The sequence below is a fragment of the Mesocricetus auratus genome, unplaced genomic scaffold (assembly GCF_017639785.1).
Source record: "Mesocricetus auratus isolate SY011 unplaced genomic scaffold, BCM_Maur_2.0 Super-Scaffold_100008, whole genome shotgun sequence".
Taxonomy (NCBI): Eukaryota; Metazoa; Chordata; class Mammalia; order Rodentia; family Cricetidae; genus Mesocricetus; species Mesocricetus auratus.
Window position 1 is genome coordinate 84,404,408 of NW_024429192.1, and position 16,104 is coordinate 84,420,511.

The 16,104-nt window shown below is 45.3% G+C and overlaps 1 protein-coding gene across 3 annotated transcripts in view; it reads right to left on the reverse strand.

The window, feature by feature from the left end:
* Positions 1-2,722: 2,722 nt before the first annotated feature.
* Lnx2 (ligand of numb-protein X 2) overlaps positions 2,723-16,104 on the reverse strand; it is a 58,678-nt gene continuing 45,296 nt past the window's right edge. For all 3 annotated transcript variants that reach the window (XM_040751377.1, XM_040751375.1, XM_040751376.1), the window contains exons 5-10: positions 15,554-15,922; positions 14,011-14,151; positions 12,845-13,022; positions 9,520-9,751; positions 5,453-5,611; positions 2,723-4,448 (exon numbers count right to left, since the gene is read on the reverse strand). In XM_040751377.1, coding sequence (XP_040607311.1) covers positions 4,313-4,448; positions 5,453-5,611; positions 9,520-9,751; positions 12,845-13,022; positions 14,011-14,151; positions 15,554-15,922 — 1,215 coding nt within the window. In that variant the 3' untranslated portion in view covers positions 2,723-4,312. The remainder of the gene's footprint in view (positions 4,449-5,452; positions 5,612-9,519; positions 9,752-12,844; positions 13,023-14,010; positions 14,152-15,553; positions 15,923-16,104) is intronic.

The window sequence follows — 16,104 nt, forward strand, 5'->3', positions numbered from 1 at the left end:
TGACCCTCTACACTGAGAACCCAGGCAACACGCGAGGCTGCGCTGCACCCTCGGCTGGAACACAGTCACCCCCTGGGCTGCCACTGTCCACTCTACTCCACTCTGTGGGATGCCATGGCTATGCTCACCTCATGGACTGTGTTTGTGTCACTTTTACAGTATTGATGTGGTTTGGAAACAATCTGACCAAACTCTGATGGAGCTGCAGAATCCCAGCAGCTAACCCAGCGAGGGGATGAGCAGGAACTGCCACAGGGCTCCCTGCTGTGCTCTCACTGGAGGCAGCCTGGAGAGGGAAGGGTCCTTTATGGAGGGAAAGCTACAGCAGGAACTAAGGTAGGTGTCAGGACCCATCTTGCCTCAAGTTCAGAGAGCTCAAATCTGTCTTATTACCTATGAGACACAGCTTGGTGGTTGCAGGATGTGTTGGCCTTGGTAGTGGATGTTTCTAAATAACAACAGACCAGGTGTGTTTACTCTGGACCCTGAAGGCCCAATGAGAGGTGTGACTACCAAATACCTGGAGGATTAAGGGAAGTAAATCTCTTTACCTCTTATACATGATAATAGAAGTCCTCTGCCATTGTCTCCATTTTTGGTTGGATACTTAAGCATGTTGAAGAATAAACTAAGGGCATTCAGTATGATTGAATGGCTCTCCTGACACCTATCCTGCGTCTATGTCTCCTCTCTTAACTCCTTTAGCTGGCCTTTCCTTATCCACACTCCTCTGCCCGGCTGGCTCCGACTGCAGCCTCGAAAAGACAGCTTCCCACAGGTAGGGACCTGGAGAAAGACCACGGAGGAAGGTTGCTTACTAGATGCTGAGCTAGCCTTCTTATATAGCCCTGGCCTACCTGTCCAGAGATGGCACTGGAGGCCTGGACCACTGTGCTGGATCCTCCTATGTCAATCAATGGATCCTCTGTGCTGGATCCTCCTATGTCAATGGATCCTCTGTGCTGGATCCTCCTGTGTCAATCAAGGGATCCTCTGTGCTGGATCCTCCTGTGTCAATCAATGGATCCTCTGTGCTGGATCCTCCTGTGTCAATCAATGGATCCTCTGTGCTGGATCCTCCTATGTCAATGGATCCTCTGTGCTGGATCCTCCTGTGTCAATCAAGGGATCCTCTGTGCTGGATCCTCCTGTGCCAATCAATGGATGCACTGTGCTGGATCCTCCTGTGTCAATCAATGGATCCTCCTGTGTCAATCAATGGATGCACTGTGCTGGATCCTCCTATGTCAACCAATGAACTGATCAAGAACACGCTTCACTGCATGGTCAGAGGTCACTCTACACAGAGGCAGTTCCTCAGTTGAGGCTTCCTCTTCCCAAGTAACTTTAGTGTGTGCCAAGTTGACAGCTGAAGCTGCTTAGACCAATACGCTAGACTGAGGCAGGCTTGGAGTAAACTAGAAGCACACCTGAAATGGAAGGAAAAAAACCCAACAATCAAAGCAACCTTTGGGGACCACCCCTGGCAGATGTGGGTAAAAAGGATCTGCGCATGTGCTTGTTAAGTGCTTGTCAGGTTATGAGGAGGAACTTAGATGATCACCGCATTTCAAGATTAAAGAGAGTAGACAGGCAGTGGGCAGGGGTGCAAGCCTTTAATCCCAGTACTCTGAGTTCAAGGCCAGCCTGGTCTACAGAGTGAGTTCCAGGACAGCCAGGGCTACATAGAGAAACCCTGTCTCAAAAACAAACAAAGTGGGGTGAGATATTTGCACCAAAAATCATCCACTACACAGTGTTGGGGATTTCTATAAAGCAGGAGAAACACAAAAGGCTCATGAGAAAAACCACCCAATACGTTCCCCAGAGGTTCCCAGGGGAGAACTTGCATGGTGGCTTCACCAGAAACCGGGCAACTGTAAAATGAAGGTGCAATTCACCTTTCAGCGTGACAGAACCCAGTGGTAGACACCACACATCCTCAGTGCCAGGACAAGGCACCTGCCTGGCAGTCATCCTCCCCATCTTCCTGAAACAGAAGTGAATGCTGTGCCAAGGAAACACATGGTGGGTTCTTGATGCGACTAAAGTTAAATTAACTGAAATGTTTCTAATAAACCACATTTCAAAGAGAAAAAGAAGTGATAAAGTTAATTTTCATAATGCAAGTTAATCTTAACCCGTTCCCTATAACCCAGTATAACCTAGTGCAGCCAAGATGCTGTCTTTTCAGCACCCTGCATGGCCATGCTTCAGGGATTCAACAGCCACACATCAGACAGCACAGGGCCAGAGGTGCTGTGGCTGTGAGATGTGCCACTCAGCACAGGCTCTATGGTGCTGTTCTGTCTGCGGGAGCAGGAGGTGGGCATGGGTGAGGGTGTGTCGTGGTAGTTCAGGTGCAGTAGGTAGTGAGGTCAGCAGTGCTGTGCGCAAGAACACTGCTCACTGATGATTGCTCTTGCTGCTCTAGAGAGGATGCCGTCCATTTCCATCCAGAAGGACCATCACACTGCTATACAAACAAAGCTCAAAAATTCAGGAATAATGTAAACTGAAGGCACGGGACAAATGGAAACATTCAGTTGCCAAGTGCTTAAATGAGAAAGTGTGAAGGTTGCAACAGTAACAGACCAGGAGCAAGTTGCCATTTGGAGACCCTGACAGAATGCCAGCGTTTTCTCTTAGATATTTGCATAAGAAAAATATTGAAAAACACCTTTGGTTTTGTTTTGTTTTGCAAAAATATTCACTAGACCACTAGGTTGGACATATTTTTATGTATAACAAAGTGTCAGTTATGATACTGTTGGATGGCCACTCCCCAAAGAAATGACAAGTCTTACAAAGTCTTTAAAAAGTAGCAAGGCTGATTACAAAATTGTATTTGGGGAGCAGGAAACATTGTTTCACATCACTTGTACTTCAATGTCAAGTTGCTTCACAGGCGATTGTCTCACAACAGTGCTACATGGGGCATCCCTCCCTTGGTAGGCTGGCTGCATGGTGACCATCGCAGCTAAGGGGTGAAAAAGTCAGTGGCAACTACAGTTGCCTTACCACAAAGAGATTTGTTTGTTTTTAAAAAAATAAATTTCAGTGGAATAATCAATGATATGAATACAAAGCCCAGTGGTGTACTACGAAGGAAGTGGGCTCACCCCAGAGCCATGCAGCAGATCATATTTTGATTATCAATGCCATTTATCTCAGAGGTCACTTGTAAGTTAGCTCTGATTTTGAGTTAGGTTTCTAAATGAAACTTTTCAAGTATAAATATTAACCTGGTATAGACATTTTTCCTCTTGTTTACTCTCTCATTATGCCTTCTAAGGGATGATTATGCTGAATAAGGGACAAACAGTTTTCAAAACATTAAAAAAAGTAAAGAAAAAGAAAGTTTAGTGACCAACAGCTGAAGATATTAACATCTAAAATCTATTTCAGATTAAAAAAGCAAAACAAACAGAGCTTTTTGGTCTCTTGGGGAAACTAAGGACTTCTAAAACACACAGGAACAAAATCAAAGGCTCCCCTTCAACTTAGCTGTGGGGTGTGTTTATGTATTTAACACAGCAATGGTTTTCAATAACCTAGTTCAATTTCGTAAATCACAAAAACATCTCCAGATAAGATTGCTGATAAGTATAACCTTTAGAAATGACTTTTACAAGAACATCTTCAAACTTTTCCTACATATCAAACATTCCTTTGGAAAAGGATCTTCATGTTCCTGGGTCATCCCAGCCCCAGGACAGTCCCCTCCCAGGCCGCTCTGTCCCTGGATAGCATTATTTTTGATTCTCTACTCTTCTAACCACAGTACATTATTTGAAAAGAAATCTCATTAGTGGAGTCAGATTTATGTCTTCATTTAAGTACTGAAGATTAAAGTAGAAACAACTCAAAAAATCACTTTATAAATGGTATAAAAAGTCTTGAAATGTTGGCACCAATGGAAAATGAGCAAAACCTAAATCGCAGCCGCTCATCGCACTGTTCGCAGGACAGAGAACTCTGTGGATGCTGCCATTAGTTGCCGCGGATGCAGGAATTGCAGATGTAAATCATTTTATGACCAAGCTTCTGCAGCATGGGAAGCCACTTCCATCCAGCTGGGTGACAGTCTTGACGGGCTCCGAGCACTGCCACAGAGGGTGGCCACCGAGTACATTTGAAACATAAGCTCTTGGGGCTAGTGGGAGCTCATGTCTGAGCAGAGAGGAAACATAGGGGTGATTTTAGCGCTTTGGCCCTGTGTCTGTAGCTGTGTAGAAAGAAATGCCACAGCAGAGGGGCTTCCTTCAAGAGCCTGCAGGAAGAAGCAAGACTGGAAACTAATGTCAAGACTCTACACAAGGCTGCCGGGCCAGCAAATGACTGTCAGAGTGACCTTGTTCCTTTGTTCTTTCAACATGGGAACCAGAGCAGAGTGACTCATGCCCACAGTTGACAGGCCATTTACGGCTACAATCATGTCTCCACATCTGAACAAAACACAAACAGAAGCAGAGTGTCATTATCTCAATGGCATCACAAACACAGTCCCAGTGGGTTAGCATTAAGACCCCAATTTTATTGTTTAGCCAGCACCTAAACCAGGAATATTAGCAACTCTGGGGTAACTTCTAAGTCGGTACTCTCTCCTTTACTGATGAAAAGTAATCTGAGTCAACATGCCCATAGCTGGTGGGGACTTAAGGACACGAAGAATAACTTCATTTGGTGAGGACATCTCCAAAAAGTGCCAAATCAAGGCCAGGGAGATGGCTCCCAGTATGAACATTTGCTGCTCTTTCTGAGGACCGGGGCTTGGTTCCCAGCACCTACATCAAGCAGCTCACAACCATCTGTAACCCCAGTTTCAGGTGCTCCAACACCTCCATGGGCATCTGCACTCCCATGCACACACCCCTCCCCAAACACGTTAAGATAACCATACAGCAGCCAGTGTTGCGTCTGACAACCTAAGTTAGGGAAGGTACATTCATCCCTTTGTTGAGGAACTTACTACACACGGGCACTGCTATGGCTGCCCATTCATGGATCTCATATGAACACAAAGTCAGGCAGACACTGAGCCTCAGGAAAAATAATGTGGTTCATCTGATGGCAGCATGAGATCCACACAAGCTGTATGGAAAATGCTCAGGCCACAGCTGTTCTGTAACACACTCAGATAGATGACTTGGGTTCAGATTTAGTCTACATAAATAAAGTATTGCTCTAAGGAACAAGAATAGTAAAGAAAGAGCTTCAGTCTCACCCAGGAGTCCTGTGATGAGATCTGCCGCCCAGCTGTACAGTTGCGGCACAGAACAACTGAGCTTTGGGGTGGAAGTAGCCACAGATGGAGAGTACATGAATGAGGGTAGCTGTGTTGAAATAACACTATTTACAAAACAGAGAGCAGGCATGAGTGCTGAACCTGAGCTAGATCATGTCTAGTAGGATAAGTACAATCTACATCATCAAAGAATACGAGACTCACTTTAGTCTCCCGTCGTAGTAAGCTGGGGTTCCTAAGACGATGGTTTTAATGAAGAATGGCTGATTGGTGTGGTTCTCTTCATATCCGCCCACAATACTGAAGCCCCAGCTTCCCAAGTAGCTTCTTCGTAGGACTATATCATGACAGCTGTGAAGGGCACTGTCAAAAACACATACAGAGAACTGACACTGAGGCTTCTTACTCTGCTCATTTTGTCACGACACGTGTGGAAAGGGGTTTAGTTCACTTCTCTTTGGCTACATGGTTAGTCAGTGCTTTTGCATTTGTGTACATGTGCACTAGAGATCAAACCCAGAGCCCCACATATGCTAGGCAAGCTGTATCCACCCCACTTGTGTTATTTTTTTAACAGCCCATTCTCTAGCATGATGGAGAGCTGGACAGGCTCACTTTCTCCAGCTTTTCTTAGGCTTCTCTTGTCAACTGAAGACATGAACACATGGAGGAAGCTTAAGTCAGCCTGGTTACCATTAGAGATTTTAGAGATCTGCACAGAGATCATGGACTGATACCTCTCACAGCACTGCCAACAGCACTGAGATTTCAGTACTAACTGCACTGATAGCACCCAGTACAAGGAGACACTGAGATTCCAGTACTAACTGTACCTATAGCACCGAGTACAAGGAGACACTGAGATTCCAGTACTAACTGTACCTACAGCACCCAGTACAAGGAGACACTGAGATTCCAGTACTAACTGTACCTACAGCACCGAGTACAAAGAGACACTGAGATTCCAGTACTAACTGTACCTACAGCACCCAGTACAAGGAGACACTGAGATTCCAGTACTAACTGTACCTACAGCACCCAGTACAAGGAGACACTGAGATTCCAGTACTAACTGTACCTACAGCACCCAGTAAAAAGAGGGGTACAATGGAGATCGAAGGGAGGGACAGAAGGAAATGTGGACGGTGGCCCTTTCTGGAAGCATGTCACAGGGTGGTGTTTTGGTTCACATGAGGGGCTGATGCTGTCCTACTCCCTGCACCCACGGGGTCTCACCTCCTTATGGGAGACTCTGATGAGCCACACAGAAAACCTATTCTGGAAAACACTAACAAGCACATTTTAGTTTTTTCATGAACAGAGACTCTACAGGTAAAGTGCTCTTTATTAGAGGATGCCAACCAGGGAGGGAGGGAACAAAATCGACTTCTATGCTCAAAGCTCTATGAATCTGGGAATAAGCAGGGAGTGAGATCTTAAAAAAAAGATAGTAAAAACCCTTTTATGATAAAAAGTTCTTATTATAAACTGAAATCAGATACACAGTGATCATCACCATCAAGATGATGACAGGGTTGGGCATTACCTGGGAGACACACCTCTGACTATGTCTGTATCTGTAGAGAGGTGTAACCAAGGATGGAAGACACACCCTGAACGTGTGTCATCTCTCTGCTTCCTAAGAGACCTTCACACTGGCCCAGGTACTCAGGAACAGCGGTCACCTTCACGGTTCTGTGCTGTTTAAAGCAAGCAGGCCCGTGTGTGGTGCATCAGGGCAGTGCAGGGGAATAGGATTCCTGGGCCAGCTGCTGCCATGTTGCAGGAGGCCATCTATTGCAAGCTAGAGGACACTGGGCTCCCTGTGGGTGACCCACACAGCAACCTTATTTACAGGTATTCACACAGGTAGGCTAAAAATGTATCTTACCATACTGTCTCTCCTCTGAAACCTTGACTGAGCTGAAGTCATTGGCTCAGTTGGCAAAGTGCTTGCTCAGTAAGTTAGAGGACCTGAGTTTGGTTCCCAGAACCCATATAAAAAATCTGGACACAGGGCAGCCCACACCTGTAATCACAGTGCTGGGGTATGGGGGAGGGTCAGCAGAGATAGGAGGGTCCTCAAAGATCACTGGCTACCAGCCTAGACAAATGATTCAGTGAGAGATGCTGTCTCAAAAACCAAAATGGAGAGCGATCAAGGAAGACAGATGATGTTTTTTGGCTTCCACAGGACACACACACACACACACACACACACACACACACACACTTCTTGCTATGCCTAGTGTACCATAAACTGCTACAAACAAAAGAATATGCAGACCCTCCAAACTAGGTGGGCACAAAGACAATTAAAGGAAGCCCCAGGGCCATGGGGTTTCTCCAGGAGGTTGCTACTCTGGCTGCTCCATTATCTGAGGCAGTCCACTGAACGTACATAGACTGGGCAACCAGCTTCCATTCTCTCCTTTCTTTTCTTATTTTGAGGGAGGGTCCTGCTATGCAGCCTTGGCTATCCTAGAACTCACTATGTAGACCAGGCTGGTTTCAAATTAACAGAGATGTACCTGCCTCTGCCTCCCAAGTTCTGGGACTGAAGGTGTGCACCACCTCACCCAGCTTTCATCCTCTTCGGGTCAAGCACTCTACAACAGTGGTTCTCAACCAGTGGGTTGCAACCCCTGTGTGGGACCATCAGAAAATACAAATATTTACATTATGATTCGTAACAGTAGCAAAATTACAGATATGAAGTAGCAATGAAAATACTTATATGGGGGTCACCACAACATGTGGAACTGTATTAAAGGGCTGCAGCATTAGGAAGGTTGAGAACCACTGCTCAGCTGGGTGTGGTGGCACATGCCTTTAATTCCAGCATTTGGGAGGCAGAGGTAGGCAGATCTCCATGAGTTCAAGGCCAGACAGAGAAACCCTGTCTTGAAACCTCCCCACTCACCCCAAAGGCACTACTTTAGAATGACTGACGACCAAGGTATCAGCTGAACAAGGTTTGTGAGGTTCCCCACTGAAGACTGGAGCTCGGTAGCAGTTTGATAATAGCTATTTACATCTGTTTCCCCCCCCCCCCAAATGGACTTACTTTTATTCTAAGTGTATGGGTGGTCATCTACATGTATGTATGTGCACCATATGTGTACAGTATCAGTAAAGACCAGATGAGGGTGCCTGATCCTCTAGAACTGGAGTTACAGATGGTAGTGAGCTGCCATGTGTGTGCTGGGAACTGATCCAGGGTCCTCTGCAAGAGCAACCAGTGCTCTTAACCACTGGGCCATCTCTCAGCCCCTGATTTTCCAGTTTTGATGCACTGATAAACATGTATGACATCACTTTTGCTACCACTAATCTCACTCTACAAGGTCCTGCTATATCTATAATACATGAGTTCTAGGCCTTACAATTAAGAACAAAAAAACAAAACAAAACAAAATACATAGGAACAAGTCAGCAAATGGGCTATCAACAAGCAAAATGCAATGCCAATGCCATTCTTGCTGTCTTTCATGAGACAAGCCTTCATGAGGCACACAGTGTGTGTAAATGCTCCTCACTGTAAGTTACTGCACATGAGTCAGATGACTCGGACGCTGCTGCTTTTTTCTGGCTTATTTTTATTTAAGAACCAGCAGTTTCATACTTAGCTAATGCTTTTTATAGATAATTTTAGAAACAAATAACCATAGTTACACATACACTCTATCTTAACACCAAACATCAACCATCTGGAGAAGGGCTAGCACCCTGGGTGCCACTGGAGGTTCCAATGTCTCCAGGACCCTGTCAGCCAGCCAGAGAGCATCTCACTGGTCATGCATGCCTTCTGTGTCCAACACTGTGTCCTAACTGCCTTTTTACAATATTTGTAAGTTCTTGGCTAGCCTGGGCTACTGAGTGAGCCCCTGCCTCAGAAACCCAGAATCTGCCTTTTCAAGGAAAGTCGGCTCAGTGGCATGCATGAGGACCCGAGAGTGGATCCTCAGCCCCACAGAGAAAAACCAGGTGCGGTGGTGCGTGTCTATCATCCCATGTGTACAAGTATACATCCTGTCCCCTGCAAAAAACAAAACAAAGCCCTCTCATTGGGAGCTGGCAAAATTGTCTTCTTTTTACAAGTAGATGCAAATTTTTTAGCTTAGTTGTTATCAAATCTACCTAAAACTTGCTTTTATAATATGATGCATTTTTACTTAATTAAAGCCCTGCCTCCCCCCTGGGTGAGTTAACTGTGTAACAGACTAAATATGACCACTGTGCAAGACAACAAAACCACTCTTGGTAGGTACCTTGGCAGCCCGAGCCACATGACCCAGGATGGGGACCAGCTGGCGTCGTACTCGTTCTCACTGAAAGCACCCGGCTGCTCCTCTGAGGTCTGGGCCGCCTCCTCCACAATCTGGACTTCCAGGGCTGTGAGGACCACAGCTGCAGAGGCTGCACTGGCTTTCAGCATGGCCACAGCCTCGCTGTGGCTTAGATTGGTCAGGTCAATGCCATTGATATTCAGCAACACATCACCTGTGCCGTTGGGGAAGCCAGAAGATTGATGTGAGCGCCACTGACTCTCCCTGAAGCTCTGTTTGCCAACCAATCAGCAGGCCACTTCCAAGAACTTAGATGGGATGAAGGTGGGTTTTAATTGTTTGTGCTTTTCTGTACCATCAAGGGCTATTTTCCCAATTCACAGAGAACATTTCAAAACAGTTCAAAACTCAGAATAATGCCAGATTACAGAGGGAAAAATACTGTGTCCTGAAGCACCTTGTGAGGTGGAGTCTGAATCATTAGCCCCCGTTGCTGTGTACCTGGGTGAGCACAACTTCTCTCCTTTGCACTTCAGAGAGTTCTAGGGCTCTTTCTGATTCCCAAACTAGTTGATCCTTTGCCCTTACAGATAACTGTAACAGATTCTATTTAATATTACACAATTTTATACACAGAAACAGCCCCAGGTAGGGCACAAAAGCCAGGATATGAGAACAGTCATCCCCAGGCTACTTAGTAAAATACAACATGATTTGAACATCTTTCCTGGCTTGAGGGGGAACAACGATATGCTTGTTGGTCTCCCAGGTAACACAATAAAAAAGAGCTACAGAGATTATTAAAAGATACAGGGGGTTAGGAAAGGCTAGAAAACTTCTGGGAATGGACATTTGTGCTGCAATGGTTTTAAAAAAATCTCCCCTTTATTTATCATCTATCTTCCAGATTAGTGAAGCAGAGGGTTCTCATTATTAGAAACTTGGGAGATGCCACTCCAGCCACCAGAACTCCAGATTGCCTAGCCCATCATCAGAGAGGCTGCCTCCAGCAGCTGATGGGAGCAGTTGCAGAGACCCACAACCAGAAACCCCACAGAAGATGGAGAGAAGAACCAAAGGAGTCAGAGGGGTTGAAGACACAAGACCATGGTCCACAGAATCAACTAAGCAGGCCTCATAGAGACTCACAGAGACTGATGTGGCAACCATAGGCATATATGTTATGGTTGTTAGCTTGGTGTTTCTGTGGGACTCTCAGCAGCAGGAGCAGGGGTGTCTTTGACTCTTTTGCCTGTTCTTGGGACCTTTTCCCTCCTATGGGGTTGCTCACGCAGCCTTGATTATAAGGGTTTGTGCCTAGTCTTACTGTATCTTGTTATACTGTGTTCAGTTGATATCCCTGGGAGAGAGGGGAGTTGGGGAGGTGAGACAGGAGGAGCGGAGGGAGGGACAAGTGTGGTCTGTATAAGAATAAATGAACAAATAAAAAAGAGAGACCTCACACATCATTTTAAGTTATGTCTTTCCTCACAGGCTCAGCAAAAAGCCCTGAGATGAACTGTTTTATGTTTTTATGATACTTGGACAATTGGATTCCTTGGTTTTCCTTTCCTGAGTAGAAGGATCATAAACTTGGAGCCTGCTAAGCTGTGAATCTGTGTTCCCTCTTCCTCGTTGCACTTCCTATATGGATTATGTATATCATGTATTTGCGTGTTTCTTTTAATTGTGTTCAGAGCCCTCTGCAGGTTAGGGTGCTGACATCCCTGTAAACACTTCAGTGTTTGCTACAATCACTGAGTGGTGGCAAATGCCCTGGGCCTGGAAGGACATGTATGGAGGCAAAGCACAGGTCTGAGGGCAGAGCACAGAGTGAGAATGGGTTAGTAACAGTAGCTTGACTTCTGGTTGTTTGTCACAGAAACAATCCTTTCGTACAATCCTTGAGGAAAGGTGGGGTTCGGACTGTTATTTTGTGTAACTCAATTTCTGAGAGCATTACAAAAATAAACAAATGGCTATGCATTTAAAAAGAAAAAAGAAAAAACTCAGAAGGTATGAGTGCACGTACACAAAACAAAATAAAACAGAGTCAAGAAGGAACTGAAATTTCATCAAATTCTGTAACTGGACAAGTAACTTTTAAAAATAGTATCCTTATTGAAATATACTCTACATTGCATTTGGATTCCTCTTTTTAAAACACCCAGCGAACTAGGTGGTGATGGTGCACACCTCTAGTCCCAGTACTCAGTTGGCGGGGATCTCTGAGTTTTAAGGCCAGCCTGGTCTACAGCATGAGTTCCAGGACAGCCAGAGCTGTTATACAGAGAAACTCTGACTCAAAAACAAAACAAAACCATAACCAAACTAAACAAACAAGCAGAAAAACTATGCCACCCAGCTCTTCGGGCTTATTATGTTGACTGAAGAACGATACCACCATGATTTTAGAACATTTTGGGACAGTCTGAGTGCCATCTCTTTAGTAACTAGTCACATTGGGCAGTTTCCTATGTGACTGTCTTCTTGGGAGAAATGTCTATTTTTGTCTTTAAATTAGGTAATTGATGGTTTTTACTGAGTTGGAAAAGTTCTTTACATGTACCCATACATAAACGTATGACTTGCAAATGTTTTCTCCCTCTCTGTGGGTTCTAAGAAGCTACTGTCTAATTACAGGCCACAAGGCTTTAAATGTGGGCTTTCCCAAGTGCTAGCTTTCATGGGGCGGGAGGTGGGAGCCCACCTTCACTCCTGTGAAAATAACCTTCAGTTTTCTCCCCACATCAAGTCCATCAGCAGAGACCGCTATTCTCTCACGGCAACAGGGTTCAGTTACATGATCCCCTCTATACAACACTAACTGAGTTGTGAGGGGACAAAAAAACATGAGGAGTTAATCTCTAAAATCAAATTTGTCCTCTGTACACTGGAATGGCATCTGCATGAGATGACTTTCCAAGCCTTGTCTCCTTCTACCTCGAGGTCCAGGGATAGAGCTCGGGCATCAAGGTTGGGCAGTGGGCGCTTCTATCTGCTCAGAAGCACATAGATCCTGGACACTTTATCATAACCAATGCTGTATTTCAGTGAGAAGGCCTTTCAGTATCATCTGCCATAAGCTGGATCTCTTCCAAGATAAAAATAAGCCAAGAGTCTAAGCAACTGCAGGGTCTCGAACCATCATCAGGGTTAATTTCCCAACCACATAGAAAAATACATATTTTCTGTACAATGACACTTTTATAAAGTCATGTTTAACATGAAACACAGTAATTACTCTTAAAAATGTGACCTAAATTCTGAGATGAAACATGGCAGATCTTCCAAGACCCTGTCTTACCTCTCTTGATTCTGCCGTCTCGGGCAAGGCAGCCATGGGGCGGCACGCTGGTCACAAAGATGGGAAGCTCACCACTCTTGCTCCCTCTGCCACCAGCAACCGTCATTCCAAGGGACTCATGTGGCTCCTTCTTGACAGTGATATGCTTCTCCTGGCACGTGACACACTGAGTGAGATCCTACACAGTGAAAGAGGAAAAGTCTTGGGTAATAAACAATATGCAGTTGACGTAAAAACAGGCAAACAAGGTGACAGGTTCAGTGCCAGTTATAAAGGGATTTTATAGTTTTTTCCTTACTGAGGACTGAAAATAGTCCATAGTTCTTTGTTTTTGAGGCGGGGTTTCACGATGTAGTCCTGGCTGTGCTGGAAATCACCCTGTATGTCAGGCTGTCTTGGAATTCCTGGAGATCTACCTGCCTCTGCCTCCTGAGTGCTGGGATTAAGTATGCTACCAAACTTGGTCAGTAGATAGGGATTTTAATACCATAACAACACATGCTATCCATGTGCCTGTCAAAGCTTATGATATCAATGTTCACATGGCTAATTCCATCACTGTAGACAACATGCCTAACTGCTAATCATGGACTTAATCATGTTTTCACCATGCATTTCTAACTGTAAAACCAGTGATAACATTTAAACAAGCACCCCGAGAAGAACAAACTTCCACAGAGCACTAAGCTGTAGAGGATCACTTCTTGTCAAGCACTTCACCGAGGAAGCCTCCCTGACAGGAAACTTACAGAGGCTGACTCTGGAGGAGGTCACTCTGAGGCTTCATACCCCAAACACCTAGGGGTTTCCAAAGAATGACAGCCTGCATTTCAGGCTTTAAAAATAAACAAACAGGGCTGGAGAGATGGCTCAGGGGTTAAGAACACTGCCTATTCTTCCAGAGGTCCTGAGTTCAATTCCCAGCAACCACATGGTGGCTCACAACCATCCGTTATGAGATCTGGTACCCTCTTCTGGCCTGTGGACATACATGCAGGCAGAACAATGTATATGTAATAAATAAAATCCTAAAAAAAAGATTTATTAAAAAACAAACAAACAAAACCTCATGTTGCGTTAGCACACAAAAAGCCTACTCCATCTTCTCAGGCAGTAACAATGGTCCTTAGAGGGTGACATGAATTAAAGGAGAGGAGTGTCGTCACCTTGTGTGAGCTTGGTCGGCTATGAGAGGGTGGCTGTGCATGCTGCTGGCTGATGGTGTGCGTTCCTGCTTCACGGGTGCCGCTGCTGGGCTGGCCTTTCCCGGGTCTGGCAATTGTCAAATTCACCCTCTCTCCGCTGGCCTGGAGAAGACACATTCATCATTGCCCATCATAAATGACGTTTGTGGCTGAGAGATCTTAGTGGAACTGCTCTCTTCCCCCTCTCTCCTCATCAAGGCAGGCTCTCATTAAGTAACACAGGCTAGAGGCTCCTGCCTCAGCCCCATGAATGCTACAAGTATACAATGCCTGGGGACACTAACTTTCTATGTATTTCTTAGTCACTGTGCCAAAGCCTCATCTGGGCAGTCACTACCTGGTGGCAGGAAGGTCACAGGCTAATATTTTCAAACCATTGACACTGATGCATGCGTGCGCACATGCACGTGTGCAAACAACACCCCCCCACCTTTAAGAGTTAAACTATAAACTATTTGGAGGCCTGTGCTCTGCTGTCTGCATTTTAAACATAAAGGTTCACACGTGTGTTACACTTAAGGTCGTGTAGTTCACGCTCTTAAAGTACATCCGACCTTCCCAATGCTGCTTCTCCTCCTCCACAAGCCTCCAACTTTACTACTCTCCTACAGAAGCTGGCAGCCCGCTTTAAGGAACTGTGAGAGGAAACCTTCCCTGTGACTAAAATTCACAATGTTAAGAAATTCATTTCTGGGCTGGAAAGGGGGCTCAGAGGGTAAAGGCACTTACTGCTACACCCGATGATCTAAGTTCAATCCCTGGGGCCTCCACAGTGGAAGAAGAAAGCTAGCTACAGCAAGCTGTCCTCTGATCTACACACACACACACACACACACACACACACACACACACACACACACACACACACACACACACACACACACACACACACACACACACACCACACACACACACACACACACTAATAAAAGACAATAAATTGCTTCACTTTTGACTCTTCAGTTGGAGAGTGAGAGACAACTTTAATACTATACATTAATCAATAGTCACGTCAGCACATCTCCAGGGTCCAACAGGTAAACGCTGAGATGACAATTAGAATCCTGACATTTGTAGCCTCGATGGCTCTGATGACTACACCATCCTACAGGAAGTATCAATGGATACCTGGGATTGTTTTACTATAATATACTCACTGTCATTACTGTTAACACCTGAGAGCCCTAAATCAGCACTGCAACTGTCCTTGAAAACCATTCTGACAAGTTTACTGGTTGAAGTAAACCCTTGGTCTCTTGAAAGATGTAAAGCTGTGGTGCCTACACTGTACAAAGAGAAGCCCCAAAGTACATGGGGACACAGGTTTTAGGAAAACGGTCAACAACAACACCCAAACAAACACAGCTTTATTTGGGGAAGTTATATACAGTATATACAGTTTTGAGGACTTTATATAACCATGTATGATTTTCCAAAGAAACACCGGTGGCCCTGGAATTCTTATGTGTGACTGATGACCCAGGCTCAGTTGTGTGGCATTTACCTGAATGATCTGGGCAGCGAGCTCTGGGGTCCCATGCTTCAGGTCGTGTCCATTGATGGCCAGTACCCGGTCATTGCTGTTGAGCCTGCCGTCCTGCGCTGCCAGCCCCCCTTCTAGAAGGTCAAGAATAAAAACGCCCGGTTCATCTGTCCTTCGGACTAATTTAATCCCCAGCTGCTCTGCTGAGTCGCGTTTGTGAAGCAGCACTTGGAAGACCTCGTCCCGAGATGCGCTGCCGTCCCCATGGCTGTTTGCTCGGCTGCCGAAGCGTCTCTCGCGCAGCACGGTGAGATGCAGTGTGCTGCAGGGCTGGGAAAGCACGGCCCGGGCATAGTTATGGGACACGTTGCTGATATCATAGTTGTTGACCTAAAACAACAAATGGACAAACAACTCCTGTGACCAACGCGTGACAAAATTTATCTTCCTAATTTGCAGAAATGTATAGATGACATCTCCAAAGGAAACCAATATAGAGAACATGCCAGAGGATCCCATACCTAAAAGAAAACCATTCTAAAGACTTCTATAGCATAGAATTTTAAAATAAA